The sequence below is a fragment of the Urocampus carinirostris genome, chromosome 3, assembly GCF_059441175.1.
Source record: "Urocampus carinirostris isolate Australia breed hairy pipefish chromosome 3, RoL_Ucar_1.0, whole genome shotgun sequence".
Lineage (NCBI taxonomy): Eukaryota > Metazoa > Chordata > Actinopteri > Syngnathiformes > Syngnathidae > Urocampus > Urocampus carinirostris.
Window position 1 is genome coordinate 30,125,648 of NC_142351.1, and position 19,205 is coordinate 30,144,852.

The window sequence follows — 19,205 nt, forward strand, 5'->3', positions numbered from 1 at the left end:
ACTAGGGTTGTAGGGGCACCATTTCCTGTGGTCTGTCTTGGGCAAGTACAGCCTGGTGGCACCCATCCTTCTCCATTCACACATATACGATATATATGGAAAACAGTCTTTATTTCTGCGGGAGAGGCGTCCCTGTTTGATACGGGTCCATCTTGACGAGCGCTGTGCGACCGACCTGCCTGTGCTGACAGCTTGTCAAACGCGGGGAGGTAGTGGCACGGCTTCTAACCTGGCGTGCCCTGCAGGGGAGAAGATGCATCTTCATTGGGACAGCGTCTCATTATGGCGCCGTGTGACCGTCACACATCTCACGGCTTGCTTGCACACTGTGCCCGTGACGTCTACCTATTTCCCTCATTTGTGCACTCGCACACTCACACACATTCCTTTTGGGTGCAATAAGAGATGCCATCAGAGTCATCGCCTGCTGACAGGGCCTTGACATTGACACCTGTTGTTGTTGGAAGGCTGCCTGCAACAATGTTCATTACTCACGGAGCTTGTCGTTTTGGACAGCGGAGCAACAGCGGCCTTATTAAGGAGAGACCTGGAGCAGCCTTAAGGGGACTCACATACACACACGCAGACATGCAGGAGCTGGTGTAAAGTTTCAAACCAAGAAGTTGAAGCTGACAACCAAAATTCGAAACTTGGCGGAGATTATAAATTTCACTGGAGTCGGAAGCAGAGGAAAAGAGAAACGGAAGGGAGGAGGAATAGAGCCTTTTTCGGACAGGATCCTGCTGATATTGATCGCGGCCGTTGAGGTCTGTCTGGCTCCCGTAGGAGTCTTGCAAAAGCACATTGGATGCGATGTGTTCAACATTGTTGAACCTGGAGCCTTGTTTCCATAGTAACTCGCTTCTCGCTGCCTCTAAACACGGCCCCTTGACTGAGTGCGGCTCTGTGCGGAACATCAAGCGCAACTGAAGATGAGCGAGAGGGATGTGCGGACAATCGGGTTTCAGACTCCGGGCAATGACACCGTTTGCTATCTGTCCACTACGTTCGGGTGGACTGACACTCCCAACTTGGCTGAAAGTGTTGGGGAAAAACACGGCCAAAACAATTGTAGCAATTATGCTGAGAGAGAGATGAAGAGCTACTGTACTAGTTCTACATTTGATAAGTGGTCAAAATAAATACAATAAACAGAAGCCAGCAATTTAGTGAACAATGCACAAGACAATAGACAAAATCTAAAGCTCGGCGCACACTTGGCACCAACTGCGTGCAAAGCCACAGGCGATCAGCATTTTGCTTTTGGCATCAACATACAGTGCTGTGAAAAACTATTTGCCCCCTTCCTGATGTTTGTGTTTTTTCATATTTATCACTCACAAAGGTTTCACACATCACATGAATTTTAATATTACACAGCGACAACCCGAAGAAATACAAATTCCAGATTTGAAATCGATTAGATTCCATTTATTAAGGCTAAAAAAATGTCAAAACCTATCTGGCCCTATGTGAAGTGAAAACCCTGAGCCTAATGGCCAGTTGGGCCACCTTTGGCAGTGATAACTTAAATTAAACGATAATTGATAAGTCTTTCACAACGCTCGAAGGGGTTTTGGCCCACTCTTCTCTGCAAAATGTATTTAAATCTGCCATATTGAACTGCCTGTCTCAGGTCACACCACAGAATCTCAATTGGATTTAAATCCAAAACCATTATTATTACTATTATTGTTATTTTTAGCCATTCAGCGGTGGACTTGCAAGTGTGTTTCGGATCGTTGTCCTGCTGCATGATCCAAGAGAGCTTGAGTTTGAAGGCACGAACTGATGGCCGGAGGTTCTCTTTCAGAATGTTCTGGTAAACACTGGCATTCACTATTCCATCAACCACAGCAAGTTGTCCTGGTCCTAAGGCAACAAAGCAGCCCCAGACCATAACACTGCCACCACCATGTTTTACTGTTGGCATTATGTTCATGTAATCAAATGCAGATGTAAGCAGGCAGTTCTATTTTTTAATTGTCAGTCCACAGAATGTTTCTCTAAAAGTCTTCAGGATAATCAAGATTCTCTTCGGCGAATGTTAGACGTCTCTTTGTGGTTGCCTTTGTGTTTTGTGTTTAATTGCTTTTGCATACAATGTTTTGCATTTGTGGTCAGCGATATTTTTGACTGATATAATATACCACTGTAAAACTTGGCTCTAAAACCTATGCAACTGTATTTTATTGGGGCCCTACTTTAGACATTGTGAATAAGTTGTAAATGTTTGACTCTTCTTTCCAGAAGTCAATCACTGATTGTGCAGACTTGGACATGATAATCGTGAGTAAAAATGGATCCCGAGTTGCAATGTGTAACTTATTTTCATTTTACACATTGTAAATGTGAACACATTTATGTTGGGACTTTCATTGGTTAACCAATATGCCAATCATTATTTGAATTGGTCACTATTGGCTGAATCTTTTTGAAACCCAAGTAGGTCATCCTCGTTTTCTCAATACAAGCATTCATCGGCTATGGCAGGCTTAAGACGGTGAAAAAAAGCTTGCATTTGGTTGGGAGTGCTGTCAATCAAAAGGACAGAGGCTAATGACCATATTGGAATCAGGTCATATGTTTGTTTACTTCAAAAGGGAATTATGGGCCGAAACAGACGGATTACAACAAGGAACGTCAAACCATGCAGACATGCTTTTAGGGAAATTTTTGTCGGCATTATCATGTGTATTGGAGTACCTTTTTTTGCACGGTTGGATTCACTGGACTGTCCTAAATGAAACAAGAACATGTATGCGGAGAATCGTTTCATCCGCTGACTATCCAAGAATGTTGTTGGTGAGCTATGCTGGCTTCATAGTGTTCGGGTATCTTGTTTCAGACTGATCGTAATGTTTTTGTAATGAAAGGACGGGCCATTTGAACGTTAAGGGGTTCTGTGCCTTAACATGCCAATACATTTCAGAAGCATTGTCCTTGAGTGTCAAAACCTAAAAATACATTGGTTTTTTAACGTAGTTTTATTCAGATAAAAATATTCGGAAGGCTTGGGTACTGCTGATTAGTAAGTGTCAAGACTTTGGTAATGATTTCTGTATGATAAATATTAACTAGATGGCAGGAATGGTTTTTGATCAGATGTTTGTCCACACATTGAGGAACCCTCACTTCCTACTGTTGCTTCCTCTATCCAGCGATTGAGTGAGTGTGGGCGGAGTGTGACTGAAATTGTGTGATCACGTCAACGGAAGCATTTGGGCTCTGAAAAGTTCTTGCAAAATCATGCAAATGTTGAGTGTTCATTCAATAAGATTAACTTTGAAAGCAAAATGCCCTCGTGTTTATGGAATACAATTTTTCGCTTTTGGAGGTATCACAAATGCACAAAGAAAAACCTATAGAAGTAAAAGTTCGGCTTGAGTATTTTCAAGAAATGTTCAACTCTTGTATCCTAAACAGTAGTAAAATCTAGAAACATATTTTTAATATGAGGGCTCACGGTTTCTTTTGATGTGTCCTATGCTAATATAGCTCCAGAACTCAATTTTCTTTAGGCGTTCAAAAACGAGTCAACATGGCAAAAAATGGCTGGCACCCGCACTTCGCATTTCAAAGAAATGTCTGGCATCAGTGTTAAAAATGCTTGCTATACACAAATAAATACAAATATGATCAAATATTTACCACAATGTATTTCTAATCCAATTTTAATATGTTAAATTTTTTTTTTCAACTGCATTTTTATGGGGGTACATACAGGGGGTACTTAAAAACAACATTATTTTTTATTCCACAAGATGGTCATTTATCTTCCAAACAGCAACACAAACAAGCTGTTGCCTGTTGAATGCTACGTGTTCAATTTATCACCTGTCCAGCTCAAATGCAACGTTGCACTAAGTTCGCAAAATCTTAAAATAGCGCCGCATCTTTGAAGGCAACCTGCTCCATTTATGCCTAGAGCAAAAAAAAGGGGGGCTGTAATAAATCATCCCCCCCTCCTCCCCTTTCACACGCATGGTTGATGGTTAGGGTAGGAGAGGGGGTTGTGGTTGCGTCCCAGTTTGCAAGTGCCATGATATAAAAAAGTACAAATAACAAAGTAGTTTGGCCTTTTGTTTCCAATAAGAAAGAAATCACATCGTGACTTGTGAGCCAGTTGGGACTCAACCGTCTCACCCGAATGAGCGACGAGCATCATTTCTTGATGAAGAATTTGCTGATGTCTGAAGCGACCTTATTGGCTGTGGCACTCTTTCTCAGTCGGCTCCTCTCCTTGGCCTGCTGAGCCGTCCTCTGGGAAGACAGGAAATCTCGATCCATTTCTCATACACACACATTTTTGTTTCCCTGCTGCTCAGTGCGATATAGTGAAACTGATTGAAAGAAAAAGAACAAGAATCTGTAGGGCACAATGCGGCCCACGTTTACTGGGAAAATAAGAACGCGTGACATTCCTTGCCAGAAATGTTTTTCTTATACTGAAGCAGTATTTAATTATTTTGTATCTTGTCCCCCTAGGAGGAAGAAAACCTCTCGCGCCGCCCCTTCTGGGTCTGCTACACTTCCCACTCTGTGCTATGCTCATTGAAAACAAACTCTTGGCCACCGAGCGAACTCTGCCATCAAGAGCGCCACTGCCCCCTAATGTAGTGGAGGTGCTATTGCACTTTATTTTTCAACAATTAAAAAAAGTTACCCCCAATATTTGAGAAACACTGCTAAAGGGACGCTGTGTAATATTTGAACAGCAGATGTTGCTGTATTGGGTAGTGCAACGAAGCACAAGGACAAACACAAACTACAGACAATCAGAGACCAAAACAAACTATCTTTGTTCTCATTTCTAGCCAAGCTTTGTTTTTTGGGGTATCTGAGGTAAAATAACTTTGAGCTAATTGTAGTTATAATTACTGTATTTTCCACACTATAAGGCGCACCAGATTATAAGGCGCACCCCCCAGAAAATATCTTTTGACATATATTATACTTACTCAAGGTGTAACAGATTATGAGGTGCATGAAATTGAGAGGACCGTTTTGCGATTTAGGTCAGCGTTGTTTATCCATTGATCAAGTATTGCTCAAATACCGTAAAACCTTGTATGGTAACACATACCTTTAATTATGAAATGCCTTTTTCATTCTTATCCACGGTATTTTGCGGTATATAATGGGCACCCCGCGACCCTAATGAGGATAAGCGGTACGGCTGATGAGATGAGATAATGGGCACCATATTACACACTCCAACAACATCTATAAACATCTGCTTTTGTGTAGTCTGCTTTCGTGGAGTCTTACGCACAAATTGGCTACTGCAGCTCCCGACTACTGACCACTCCAAGCAGCTGAATCCAAGATAATATTGCCATTTAAAACCAGATGCATCCCTGGCAAAGTTAAGTTATTCTTAGTGGAGTTGGCAGGCTGCTTTCATGGGCCCTCAAATAATAAGGAAACGTCTGTTGTAACTTGTTCCTCCTTGGGGTGCTGTGACCGGAGCCTTTTCCCAGTCACTTTATTAAGACCCCCACTAAAGTAAAGCAGTAGCTTGTGTACCATTAAAGCGTTTTTCTGGCTTTTATTTTGACATCTCAGCCCTCTAATGTCTCTTTTGAGGAATTGGGCATGATTGTAAGATACACACGCGCGGCCTTTTGCTGCCCGTGCGATACATCAACACGACACAGCAGCCTGCTGGGATGTTATTACTGGCAGGAGAAGGCCGACCATGTATCATATTACTGCCGTCTCACATGATCCTCCACATGAGGGATGCGACTTTATTTTTGAGTGGGATAAAAGAGAGCTCTCTACAAATAAGCGTGGAAAAACATACATTCTTGTGGCAGACGGTGCAGAGCGTCTGCAGGTTGTCCAGACTGCACTGCCCTCCTCCGCCGTACACTGGACGAATGTGGTCCACTTGCCAGAAATCACCTTCCACTGGAGTGCTGATCATCTTGTTCAGCTGCACACAAACATATAAGAAGTCGTTTAAGAAGTAAATCAAACTAGCTCTCACACATGCAGACGCTCCCCTACTGAACATTCAACTTACGCAAAACGGTAGTTACAAAAATGTTTTCGGGATGTCGAAAAATATCCGGACATTGCTGTAAGTTAGACTTTGTATTGAGTGCACCGTTTCCGAGTAGAGGACAGTACTGTAGTGCTTCTTTCCATCGTGTGGCGCTGTGAGAGGTCACCCAGCATCCGCACCCAAGAAGAAATCCGGCTTCTACTTCCTGGCTCGTGTGTAATCATAACAACGTGTACTGTATTGCTAGCATGCTAACGTTTTTATTGTTTGATATCTCATGCATCCATTCAATATGGTTGGTGTAAAGTGTAAGGAAGAGGCGAGCTGTTTTTTTTAAAATGAAAGTGGAATAAGAAAGCTTGCTATAGTTGAAAAAATGGTCGGAATACATTTTTTTCTGCCACTTTTTACCAAGGAGAAGGACCTCTTGAAGCGCATCTCCCAAAAGTAAGTTAGACCTCACTTTATTTATCTTTACAGAGCATATTATTTTATTAAATATTTATTTTTCAGTAAAAAAAAAATACAGGTTACTTATACAAGCCTTAAACAGACTTATATAAAGCTCACACATACAAAATAAAGCACTGAAGCAACTTATGAAAAAATTCAACTTACGAACAATCGTCCGGAACATAACTTGTTCGTAGGTCGGACAGAGTCTGTGCCATCATACTCTCACACAAGCACAACTAAAGTGCAGTCAGAAGTATTTGTCCCCTTTCTGATTTGTGTTTTTTTGCATATTAATCGCAAAGGTCAAACCAATCTTAATATCAGACAACCCAATAAAAAACAAAATGCATTTTTGAAGTGTTGATTCAATTCATTAAAGCACAAAAAAAAATCTAGGCCCATCTGGCCCTATGTGAAAAAACAATTGTCCCCATCGGTGAGTCACAGAGAAACGGTGACTAACCACACTTTTGGGAGTTCAATTTCCCAGGTCACACCCAAAATTGATTGCCACCTGTGTCGTATCAAGACATCACTTTAATTGACTCTGTTAGATAAAGCGAAGTAAGCTACACAAAATACAATTGACATGCCACTATTTAAAGAATTTCCAGAAAAAAATAGAAACATGTAAATTAAATCTATCCTGAAAAGGTCACCAAGCCATTCCCCATGCTGTATGGCTCCAGCAAACCACTGTCAAAGCCATTATTCAAAAAAATTGGAACAATGGTCGACCAACTAAGATTATTACAAAAGTGTGATGGCTCATTCAGAAGGTTACAAAAGTACCCTGAAAAACATCCAAGGAACTGCAGGCCTGGCTGGCTACAGTTAAGGTCTGTGTTCATGACTCCACTACAAGAAAGACACTGAGCAAAAATGGCACTCATGGGAGAGTTCTTGGGCAAAAACCACTTCTGCAACAAAAGAACATAAAGAGTCATCTCAAATTTGCCAAAAATAATCTTGATTATCCTCAAAACATTTGGAGAAACATTCTGTGGACTGATGTGTCAAAGATTTAACTTTTGTGAAGGTATGCAGCCCGTTATAACTCGCCTATAATTGGCACAATATTGGTTGACGGAATAATACTTTCTGCCGTTTCCCAGAAAATCCTTAAGGAAGACTGGTATAAATATACAAAAGATATAAAAAAACAGGGCGGGGGGAGGGGAAATATTTTTTCACACCCCTGTACTTCTGTACTGGAAGCAAATCCAGTTTGGCGCTGAACTGTTCAACATAAGATCAGTGTGCATTGCCTGGGTTACCAAAAGCACCAAAGGTATTACAACACTGAAAGCTGAGGTGATCATTACCCTAGGAGAGAAAACAAAATGCCTCTAGTATTGGCAATTTTAGACATGTAAGTAAAAATATAGTGTGTGTGAAGGAGTATAATAGTGTGTGAGAGTCAATAATAGGCTGTGTGAGAGAGTATTATAGCGTGTGTGAGAGAGTATAATAGTGGCTGTGAGAGTCTATAGTCCTGTGTGTGGGAGTATAGTATTAGTGTGTAATGTATAGTAATGCGTGTGAGAGCAAAGTAATGGATGAATGAGAGCATGTTGTGTGTGTATAAGAATATAGTATTATGTGAGAGTATAGTATTATGTGAGAAATGTCATGGTTGCCATGGCGCCCAATTGGCCGCGCCCGTGTGTGTCACGGTTGCCGTGGTGCCCAATTGGCCCCGCCCGTGTGGGTCACAGTTGCCATGTTGCCCAATTGGCCCCGCCCGTGTGTTGCCAGCTGTGGCTCGTTGAGAGATTATGACTTTCTGTTTATATAAAGATCAGCGCTCTCTTGCTTCAGGGTCAGCACGTCAAAAGAACTACTGCCCCACAAGATGTGGGTTCTGACTCGGTCCTGATTTCCTGTTGATATCTTCAGTCCGGTATTGTTCCCGTTTATGTTTGTCCTGTTTTATTTCGGGTTCCAAATTTGTTTCCGTCTATTTTGGTCCTGTTTATTGTTTTCTCCAGTTTTCGTTCCTGTCTAGTTTCCCAGTATGTCCCTTCCTGTCCGGTATCGACTCCGTCTGTCCGATCTCAACTCCGGCTATTTGAATCAGTCTCGTCGGTCTCTGGCTTACTGTTCTACCACGCTAGACCAGCTTCCTAACGTGCATGACTCCCCATATTCCGTAAAATAAAGGGCTTGTGTGAGAACATGACGCGATTGGGTCCTGTTTCTGTTCTGGTTCTGACAAGAGATAGTATAGTGGAGTGTGCTCGAAAGTACAATAGTACATATGAAAGAGTAGTCTTTGTGCATGGGTATGATTGTGCGTGTGTGATAGTATGATGTTTCATGTGAGAGCAACTATGATTAACTTCTCAAATGACCTCTCAAACAAACACACAAAAACGTGCACAAACACACGAACGCATGCAAAATAAATAAACAAAACAACATCTATAGATGTTCTCTCATACAGCTTCAAATTGCACAAAACAAGTCGTGATTGCACAACCCTCCCAAACCATCCATCTATGCTCGAGTTGATTTTTCCCCACTGCCGTGATGTGCTGAGCGCTACACTCGCCTTAAGTCTTATTTTGACACACACACACACACACACACACACACACACACACACACACACACACACACACACACACACACACACACACACACACACACACACACACACACACACACACACACACACACACACACTTCAATTGGATAGATATGTGCACCACAGAGGCACATTGCAGATGTGCCTTCTCATAATTGGAAAGAAAAACAAATACAGGGCATTTGTGACCAGTGTTTAAACTATCATTGTTACAAAGGAAAACGCTTACTTTTCTCTGTAACAAGTACTGAAACGCATTCCTAATAAAATGTCAGAATTCTACTGCAGTTACTACATGCAGTGTGAATTGTCTTTATTGTCGTTGATATCGAAGTTGTGAAACATTGTATGCAACGATATTAGACATGGCACTCCAGGGTAAAACATGTAACCGGAGACAAAAACTATATTGTGTTATTGTTGCTGTTGTTACACCATAACTGTTATTATAACCATAACTGTTATTATTAATAGTATTACAATTGTTGTTATATAATTGGTGTGTTTAATAGGGAAGATGAAGGGGTAGGGAATATAAGCATTTGCTTCTGACTGCCCCTTTCCGAACATATATGTAATATTATTTTGATGTTGAGTTATTGTTTTTGTTCTGTTTTTATTTTAATGTTTGAATAAAGTTTTCATTCATTTGAATAAAAAGCCCCAAAAATAATTACAACATAGTGCTTTGAAAATCTGGCCTAACTTATACAGACTCTCCCCTAGTTATGAACATTGGAGGTACGAAAAATGGCAGATACGAACATTTTCTCGGGGATGTCGAACAATATCCGGACAACACTAAGTTAGATTTTATATTGTGCACCTTTTTCCCAAGTACAGGGCAGTACTGTGGTGCTTCTTTCCGCCGCTACCGGCGTGTGGTGCTGTGAGAGCTCACCCGGCATCCAAACCGAAGAAGAATAAATTCACTTCCTCTTCCTCGTTCATGTGTAAACAGACTGTACTGTATCTCCAGCGCGCTAAGTACTGTATTTTTCGCACTATATGGCGCCGCTAAAAGCCTTCAATTTTTCAAAAGCTGATCAAGCGCCTTATAATGCAGTGCTCCTTAAAATCTATATTTAGTCGCAGGGTCTCGGAACTAAGGCAAGCAGCCGCTGACTTGATTTTCCCCCGTAGAAGAAGTAGTCTGCGGTGCATGCTGGGATATATATATAACAGCGCTTCATTTACTAACCAATGTGTCAATCATCATTGGAATCGGTCACTATGGTAGTGAAAAGGTATTTGGAGGTAGCATTTACAGGCTCGTGCTAAAACGGCGTAAAACAAAGCCTGCAATTGGACAAAAAAGATGTGAATCATAAGTTAGGTTGGTCTACGGCCTGGAGATTTTTTTTTACTAGTCTGTATTTGTAAACAGGAATTATCGGATGAAACAGACAGCTAGCAAAAAGCAACATCCATTGATGCAGAGATGCTTTTCTGTGGATTTTTTTTTTTTGTCAGCATTATCGTTTGTTTTGGAGTAAGTAAATATTTTACACCGTTGAATTTACTACACTCACGGATGTAAGAGGACCATGGTTACTTATTATTATTGAATACGATGGCTGCAAGACGACTTTGGTGAGCTAACCCGGCTTTATATTTTCCCGGTATCTTGTTTCAGACTGATGTCTTGATGTTTCTGTAATGAGTCTATTTTTAAATTCAATTTAATTCAATTCAAAGTGTTTATTGTCATATGCACAGTAAAGAACCACCCTTACCTGCACAGTGAAATTCTTACTTTGCTGTCCACACAGTTGCCAGTGAAAAATAATATAAAACTAAGAAATGTTTGGCATTTCTTGAATCCCAAGAGTTTAACCTAATGATATGTGGAATGACGCATTTGAGTGATTGGAGACACGTAATTGCCTCTTTGCAAGCCGTCGTAATGTTAAGGGGTTAATAAGTTTGACTAAACTATCTGACTGGTTTGTTGACGTTACCACTGTATCGCCTTATAGTCCGGTGTGCCTTATGCATGGAAATTTAGGGGGGAAAAATATTTTGGGGGGTGTGCCTTATAACCCGGTGCGCCTTATAGTCGTGAAAATAAGCTATATGGCTTTTTTAAAGCAGTTTCAGGGGGTCGGCTTTTATACAAGTTTATACGATAATTTGTAACTAGATAGTTACTTTTAGATTAACGCGCTAATTTTTGGTGTCAGAAATCTGGGGGTGGAGGGTTTAACTGAATTCCTTTTGAAATGAAGTAGCTAGTGTCTGTAACTAATTACAGTTTTTTAGCAACGCGCTCAACACTGCGAGAGAAAGCACAGAGCAGGAAATAAGGGAAAAAAAAAATCAAAGCGGATAATGTGCAATATAGCTGTGAACGTCATGATGGTTTTGCAGAAAATAACATGACGATGACTCCTACGCAGCGTGAAACAAGTTTGTGAAACTGTCACATGTTGCAGTTGTGCGACAAAGTTGGCGCCTCATATTGATGAAAGCAGCCTAACGGCAGCCTGTTGTTTTCCTGTCACAGCGCAGAAGATGCAATTTGCCGTTTTGTGACCTCCTCCGCTAGCGCTAGCGGGTCTTGAATCTCAATCAAGGGAATTAACATTCTCGCTTACACTTGTTGCATAACGTTGAAGTTTGGTGCATGGCCAGTGCTAATGTAAGATTGAATAGCAACATTAAGCTAGCAACCATAAGGAACAATGACGTTATCATTTGCTGAGAGAAACTGCACTGAATCTATTCCAATATTGTATGTGTGCGTCCTACATGTGCTTTTGAGCGGTGCTACGCCATTGGGCTGGTTCGCCGCTTTCTAGTGCCACAGTGGGTTCAATAGCCCATACACTAGAGCATGGGTTTCAAACATACGGCTCGCAGGCTGGATCAGGCCCACCAGTTAATGTAATCCAGCCCGCGAGACAAGACTGAAACAAGCACAAAAAAAAAAGATCATCATGTCAAACACTGACGTGCAGTTTTAAATATGTCCACTGGACAGTGGTGGGCCATCAGGATCTGAAAGGCCTTCTCTGCTGGACCCAAAAAGATCTGAATCATGTGATGGTAACTATATTTTGTCTATCAACACTTATTAAATAATTTGAAACTGTCTGTCAATTTAATTTCATTGCTTTTCCCTGATTGCAGATGTGTGCTTTCATATTTAAGCATTTAACCAATCACATTTCAGCCATTAGTTGTTGCCTGGCTCAGAAATCTACCCGGAGCCCAGGAGAATGAGATTTTGCTGGCCTTGACCTGTGAAATCAGTTTTTTAATTTTTTTACCCGCGCCTATCTGCTTTTAAATTACTTTTACCAATGTTGTTCAGGGACACGAAAAACATTAAGTAGGAGGAAGGGGGGCGGGGGTAGAGTGAATTGGAGAGTGAATTCACCCTTGTCATCGCAGTTTTGTAATAGTGTAGAAATAAATGATTAAAGTAAGAAAAAGCCTGTTTCAAATACAGTCCAAAAGCCAACCCGAACCTTGACAAAGATGAAAAAATAAGAGTTTATTGGAGCATGCCTAAGATGGTGTTTTTCAACCTTTTCCGAGCCAAGGCACATTTTTTTTCATTGAAAAGATCCCGCAGCTCACCAGTCGGTGCCGTTTCATCTCCGTTTAAAGTAAATTCAAATGAAAGATGGCTTTTACTAGACCGAACAGGCACAGAGATTGGATCATTTCCCACGGCACAGTGCATTAATTATTGGTTGAACACTGGTCTAAGATATGCAGATATACATTAATGATATTACTGAGACTACGATCATGACTGTAGGCGAGGAGAGGGCGGCAGAGAGTAACACATTTGCAAATTCCAGACAGCACCTCTAATTTCAGCAATAATGTTTCATATCCGTTCTTTGTCTATTTATTTATTGGCTTTTAATCTGGGCAGTTTTGGTACTACGGTTGAACAATCTTGAATTAAGACAAGGAAACACTTTAAACTGCCAGACTGAGAGGCCGGCAATCATTAGCGGAGCTTCGACTTAAGCTACTATAAATAGCTTACTGAAATATTGATCGATTACAAAAAAGCAGGTCTATGGCACATTGTACTGTCTCCTCCCATAGTCATTTTCCCAGTTTGTAAATAACTACAATAGGCAGTTTACGCTCTACGAGTAAAATAATAGAAAAACAGGAAAAGACTCGAAGCACAACCACTTGAGTGCAAAAGTACGCATAGCATTCCAACACACACCTACCAAGCGAAGATTTGAGAACCAGATTCACTTTGAAGCAGTGTGAAAACACAAAAGAGCAACAGTATTGATCACATTTGAAGACACAAAGAGCAGAAATCAATTAAGAACTGAAGATGATGGAAGAGAAGCCTGACAAGGAGTCGAGCACCAAAAATCAATTTGCCCAATTTGAGCGCTGACATTAAGGCAGGGAAGGTGGAATTGATCCCGAAAGATAGAAAGGAGCTGGCCAGAACATGAAGACACAGTTCACATGCCTGCTCTCACACTCACTAAAACAGGCGGAAACAGAGATGTGGCAGGAAACACACACAAACACCAAAGAAGCCTTGGTATGAAGGAAAAAATAAGGCACTAATCTTTCAGCTTTCGCACCACCACGCCGTGTATGTATCATGTAGCACAGTTTGTTTCCTCTAAAGCTCGCCGCATCGAAGAGGTTAGGGGGATAAATAAAAAAGTGCGCTTGTGTGTGTGTTGGAAGAAAGAAAATTAAGAGGTTGTGGGGACTGCAGGATAACAGCCAACAAAATCAAACGGGCTTACTGGTCAGAGCCTGGCACTGGAAGGAAAATCAATGGGCCTTGCAATCCATTTACGGGGAGCTGGCCTATGCTATTGAAAATCAATTTTTGAGTGCGTGCATGCGCATTAAGTGCCTAATGTTTTTGGTGTTGTCCAACCTGTTTGAGTGACAGCTGGGCAAGCCAGGTGTTCTCCAGTATCTCCTTGCGCTTGGATGGTGGCGCATCGCGGACTTTGAGGAAGACGTCGTGGCTGTGGAGGCCGCAGTGCTGGCAGATGCCGCGCTCCGCCTCCAGCACCCGCGAGCGCATGTATGTTTGGCTAGAGCGCAACTGGAATTCTTCCTGGCACCTACGGGGGACAGAAAACACATGTTTACGATGAATTTCAGCAGCGATTTGATAAAACAATATGATTGGATGTCCTGGCTCTGCCCAAAAATCCCAATTTGTATCGCTGTATGTGTGTGACTTATAGGCTCCGAAACGTCTGAACCGATTTTTATGAAAATGTACACAGTTGTACTTTAGGCCTCCGCAAGTATTATTATCTAGGTTTCGTGTCAAGACACCCCTGATTAAACCAACAAAATCAATAAACATGGCCCGGCGCTCCCGGGAAATATTCTTGGGCTAGGTTGTTGGAGCTGTGGTTTGTTTAAACGTGTGTGTTAAAATCGGCCACTGGACACAGCCATATAAATTATATATATAAATATATATATATACAGTGACTTGCGAAACTATTTAGCCCCCTTGAACTTTGTGACCTTTTGCCACATTTCAGACTTCAAATATCAAGATATTAAATTGTAATTTCTTGTGAAGAATCAACAATAAGTGGGACACAATCATGAAGTGGAACACACTTTATTGGATATTTTAAACCTTTTTAACAAATGAATAACAAAAAAGTGGGTGTGCAAAATTATTTAGTCCCTTTACTTTCAGTGCAGCAAACTCAAACTTCAATGAGGATCTCTGAATGATTCAATGTTGATCTAAATGATGATATGTGTATATTATATATATATCCATGTTCATAGCGGCCTGGCTGTGAGGAGGTGCTCTTACCAGTGCTATCTAGTTCGATCCTCGTTGACAACATTATTATTCAATCGTGGTCAGTTATAAAACTTAACAACTGATCAATAATTGCATGAATAAGCTAATTCTATTAAAATTTTGTAAGCATATAAGGGGCACTGGATTACAAGGCGCACATTAAAACTTTTGGCCAATTTGGGATTTTTGGGTGCGCCTTATAGTCCGGAAAATACAGTCATTTATTTTTTCTTTAACTCACCTAAAGCTGCAAAATCGAGTGTCCCAGGCACCACCAGTGGTCGAGCAGGCCTGATGGCAAAACAGACACAATGGGATACCCTCAGCGTCCACCGCCTGCAGGAAAGCTGGTGATTGCTGTTCCTTAACTTTCTCCCCTGAGCTGCAAACATGCATTCAATTGAATTGTCTTTATTGCCATCAATAACATAGTGAACATTGTTTGCAAAAATTTGACATGGCACTCCAAGGTAGAGATAAGATCAAGCAAAAAAATTTTAGCACGACCCGACCTGGGCCTGCAAGCATTGAAGCCCATTGATTTAAGGGACTGAGCCCGAAGCAAACCTGGATTTTCATATTTTATTTGTAAAGAATGGGGAAGAGGAGGGGTGATTGTGGGAGTGCCAAAACCTGACCACTGGTCTAGCTGTTTTGGCGCTCTAACTACCACCACCCAGGTTCGGTTCCCGTTGCATCCAATGTTTTGCGATTTTGGTCAACGATGTAATTCGATTAATTAGATCAATGTAAAAACACGATAATATAGAAAGACCCCTCGCTACTTCGCACTTGATTTTGTCTTTATGGTCATTGATATCAAGGTGTCATGCATTGTGTTCTGCAGAAATCAGAGACCGATTGGGGAGTGTACTCTGTTAAGGTGGGTGTGACCGTCTGTGTGTCAGACTGCGATAAGCTGGTGCATGCAGTCAAAACAGTGAAACTGGGAGGCATAGCGACAGCTAGCCATTGGCGGCATAAATTCATCAATTAAATTGGACTCTAAGGAAAGTCATAAGAGGGCAAAGAAATGCCAGCGGGTGCTCTCTGGATTGTTATGGTGCAGGGGAATCTGAGGCAAAAACAAGGTCCTGCCTATTGCTAATGGCTAAGCTAAAAACTCTGCTAAGCCACCGCGGCGGACCCTGCATCTTTCAGATACCAGGTCCATTAGCCATGAAACGAAGTACCTGAAGCTACAATTCATGGGAGTTAGCAAGCGATAGCCCAGTCGTATATTCTCAGTCGGTAATGACGTAATCTCGAGGTAAGTTTATCCCAATGGGGAATTTTATGAAAGTGTGACGCTACGTCAAGTGTTTTTACTATTCGTGGGTGGTTCAGGTTCCCATTGACTGCGAAAACCAAGCGATCTTAAAACCTCGTGTTATAACGCAATCAAGTAAATACTGTATACATTTCCAATTTTATCCACCAATATTTTTCTGGGATACAAGGCGCACCGGATTATATACTATAAACTACTTGGGTATCTGTCAGAAAAATATATTTTTTTGGTTTGAACAAATTTATTGACACTAATAAGAGCAAACAAACAATGTGAGGTTTGGACAACCCTTCACGACAACCTTAACAGCAATCAAGCATATTCACAATTTCGTTATGTCTGGCAATATGACGTGACAATATGACGTTTTAACATTTTTTCCTGACATTTCCAACTTCAATTAAACAATTTCAGAGTTATTATCTTTTAACAGTAGTTAACCAACGTGTAAAGGGCAATACTACTGTATTGTGCAAGGGCATAGCTCTAACATCCCACCCTCCCAAGCAGCATCCTCCAGTCCTCTGTGTGGGTCCTCTCCCTTCTTACTTCTACTTTCCACAACCAGACCGTTTGTTGTGGAAAGTAGAAAAAGATATACTGAAACTTTTTTCTGCATACTTCTTTTTTTGGTTTGAACAAATTTATTGACACTAATAACAGCAAACAAACAATGTGAGGTTTTAACAACCCTTCTCGACAATCTTAACAGCAATCAAGCATATTCACAATTTCGTTATATAACATCTTTGTCAGTTTCAATAGATCCGTCCAGTCCAAAATCGATTGTTTTTTGTACTGAACAAATCCACCGACACCAACAGCAGCAAACACGACAATCTCAACATCAAACAAGCATATTCACAATTTTGTTATATCTAACAATATGACGTGATGATATTACTACAAGAATGACTTAGTTTAAAAAACATTGATGACAGTGATCATGAATGACGTCATAGGGCTTTTGGTGGCCCTTTGCACGTGACGTCACGCTGCCTTCTCTGGCAGAATGAAAGCCATGATGGACAACAAGAAGCACTCGAGCGCACGCAGTTGAGTCAAAACAAATACCAATAACCGCGATAGAAGAATATAACTACCACTTTTTACCATGGTGATTAATTCCTGTGAGGTGGGCAAGCTTCCAAGCCCAATTTAGGATTGTATCCCTTTTGATGAAGACAGAAGACGACAATGTTTGTTTGCAATCAAACGGAGAGCAGCTCAAGAATTCCAGGATTTGGAGCAACCTTTTTTTACAAGGGACGTTTGATGTATTTCTGAGCAATTTTATGTTAGTTAGGTACAAGTCACGTCAAAGACACTTAAAATAAAAAGTTAGCTAGTGCTAAATAGCTATATTAGTGTATTACTGTTGCTATTTCTTACTACGCATATGAGCTACCTTTATTGTGATTAACCAGGGATACACAAGAGAAATGTTCAGAATATGTCATTTTTTTAAAACTTATGTGCTCTACCATAAAACTCGTTACTCCCAAAGGAACAGCCAAATCACCAACAGATAAATTGAGAGACGAAAGTTCAGAAGTGAAAACATAATTTTGCAACCCAAAAAAAAGTGAAAACATAATTTTGAAAAGTAGGTGTGGCATAAATATAGCCCCCCTGTCCTCTCAGCTATACCAACGGACTTCAGATGTTTCCAGATGACGTCTGAATGTTCCAATGTCAACTTAAATGACCAATAATGACAAACCGAGTGCAGCTGTGAGTCATGAAGTCTCAGTTTTAATCTACCTGCTCTGTGATGGGCTCAGAAGTCTGTGAAAGGAAACACAAGCCTTATGGAGACCAAATAACACACCAGGCAGGTCCGGGATAAATTTGTGTCAAAGTTCCAAGCGGGAATGTAATACAAGAAAATTTAGCAACATATACATATTTTCCAGAGAACTATGCAAGCAATAAAATCAAAATGGAGAGAACATAAAAGCATTGCAAACCTACTGAGACCAGGCCGTTCTTCTAAACTTTCTGCCCTAACAAGGAGAAAACTAATCAGAGAAACAACCAAGAGGTTCTTGATCACATCGGATGACCTGTAGGCATAAACAGCTGAGGTGGGACAATCTGTGCACTAGTCCTACTCTGAATAAACCTACCCTTTATGGCAATGTGGCAAGAAGAAAGCCCTTTTTGAAAGTATACTAAAAAAGTCCCGTTTGGCTTTTGCCAAAATCCACATTGGAAACATACTGGAAATAACATGTGGAACAAGGTGCTTTGGTCAGATGAGACCCAAATTGGACTTTTTGGGCTAAATGCAAAGTATTACTTTTAAGTGTTACTTTTGCAAGGCACTGTTATCAGTGTCATGAATAATATCATTTTTCATGTACTGTAATGTCATAAGTTGAATCCTGAGACATCGTCTAATTGCGGGATGGCTTTGCTTGTGCTTTATTCCTTTCAATTGAGTTAATCTAACGACCTTGTATTTGGGTGATCTATCGTCACTAATCAAGTCAAGTTTTTTTGTATAGCCCTTAATCACAAAGCGTCACAAAGGGCTGCACAGACCAGAGATTATTGCAAACCACAGACAATATTTCCATCATCCCCTGATGTAAAATCTACATGAGGGCAAGGAAAAACTCAAAAACCTCAACATGAGGAAAATGAAGAAACCTTGACAAGGGACCGTCCATGAGGTAATCCCTCTTCCAGGATGCCCAGGCTGCAAGGGATGTTGAAATAACAAATACACAAATATTGTAAACAGAAAAATATAGGTTATTCATATGCTAATCATATACACACATTATTTGAAAATGAGAATTCTGATCTCCATCCAATTAATCACTGCATGTTAAGATATACTCAAAGTCCATTTTTATATTTTCTTTCGTAACAGAAGGAATATACTTTAATCAGCTTGTTTTTAATAGTACCTCCCGTCTCAATTACTGTAATGCACTACTCTCCGGTCTCCCGAAGTCCATAATCAAGAGCCTTCAGCTAGTACGAAATGCTGCAGCAAGGCTTTTAACTAAGTCCATAATCAAGAGCCTTCAGCTAGTACGAAATGCTGCAGCAA

The 19,205-nt window shown here is 40.8% G+C and overlaps 1 protein-coding gene across 5 annotated transcripts in view; it reads right to left on the reverse strand.

The window, feature by feature from the left end:
* zranb3 (zinc finger, RAN-binding domain containing 3) overlaps positions 1 to 19,205 on the reverse strand; it is a 152,869-nt gene that overhangs the window by 23,925 nt on the left and 109,739 nt on the right. For 3 of the 5 annotated variants that reach the window (XM_088331363.1, XM_088331359.1, XM_088331364.1), the window contains exons 19-22: positions 15,092 to 15,232; positions 13,945 to 14,137; positions 5,810 to 5,941; positions 3,659 to 4,263 (exon numbers count right to left, since the gene is read on the reverse strand). In XM_088331363.1, coding sequence (XP_088187489.1) covers positions 4,165 to 4,263; positions 5,810 to 5,941; positions 13,945 to 14,137; positions 15,092 to 15,232 — 565 coding nt within the window. In that variant the 3' untranslated portion in view covers positions 3,659 to 4,164. Of the gene's footprint in view, positions 1 to 3,658; positions 4,264 to 5,809; positions 5,942 to 13,944; positions 14,138 to 15,091; positions 15,233 to 19,205 lie in introns of those variants that run through there. The other 2 variants (XM_088331362.1, XM_088331360.1) reach the window with 1 other exon arrangement.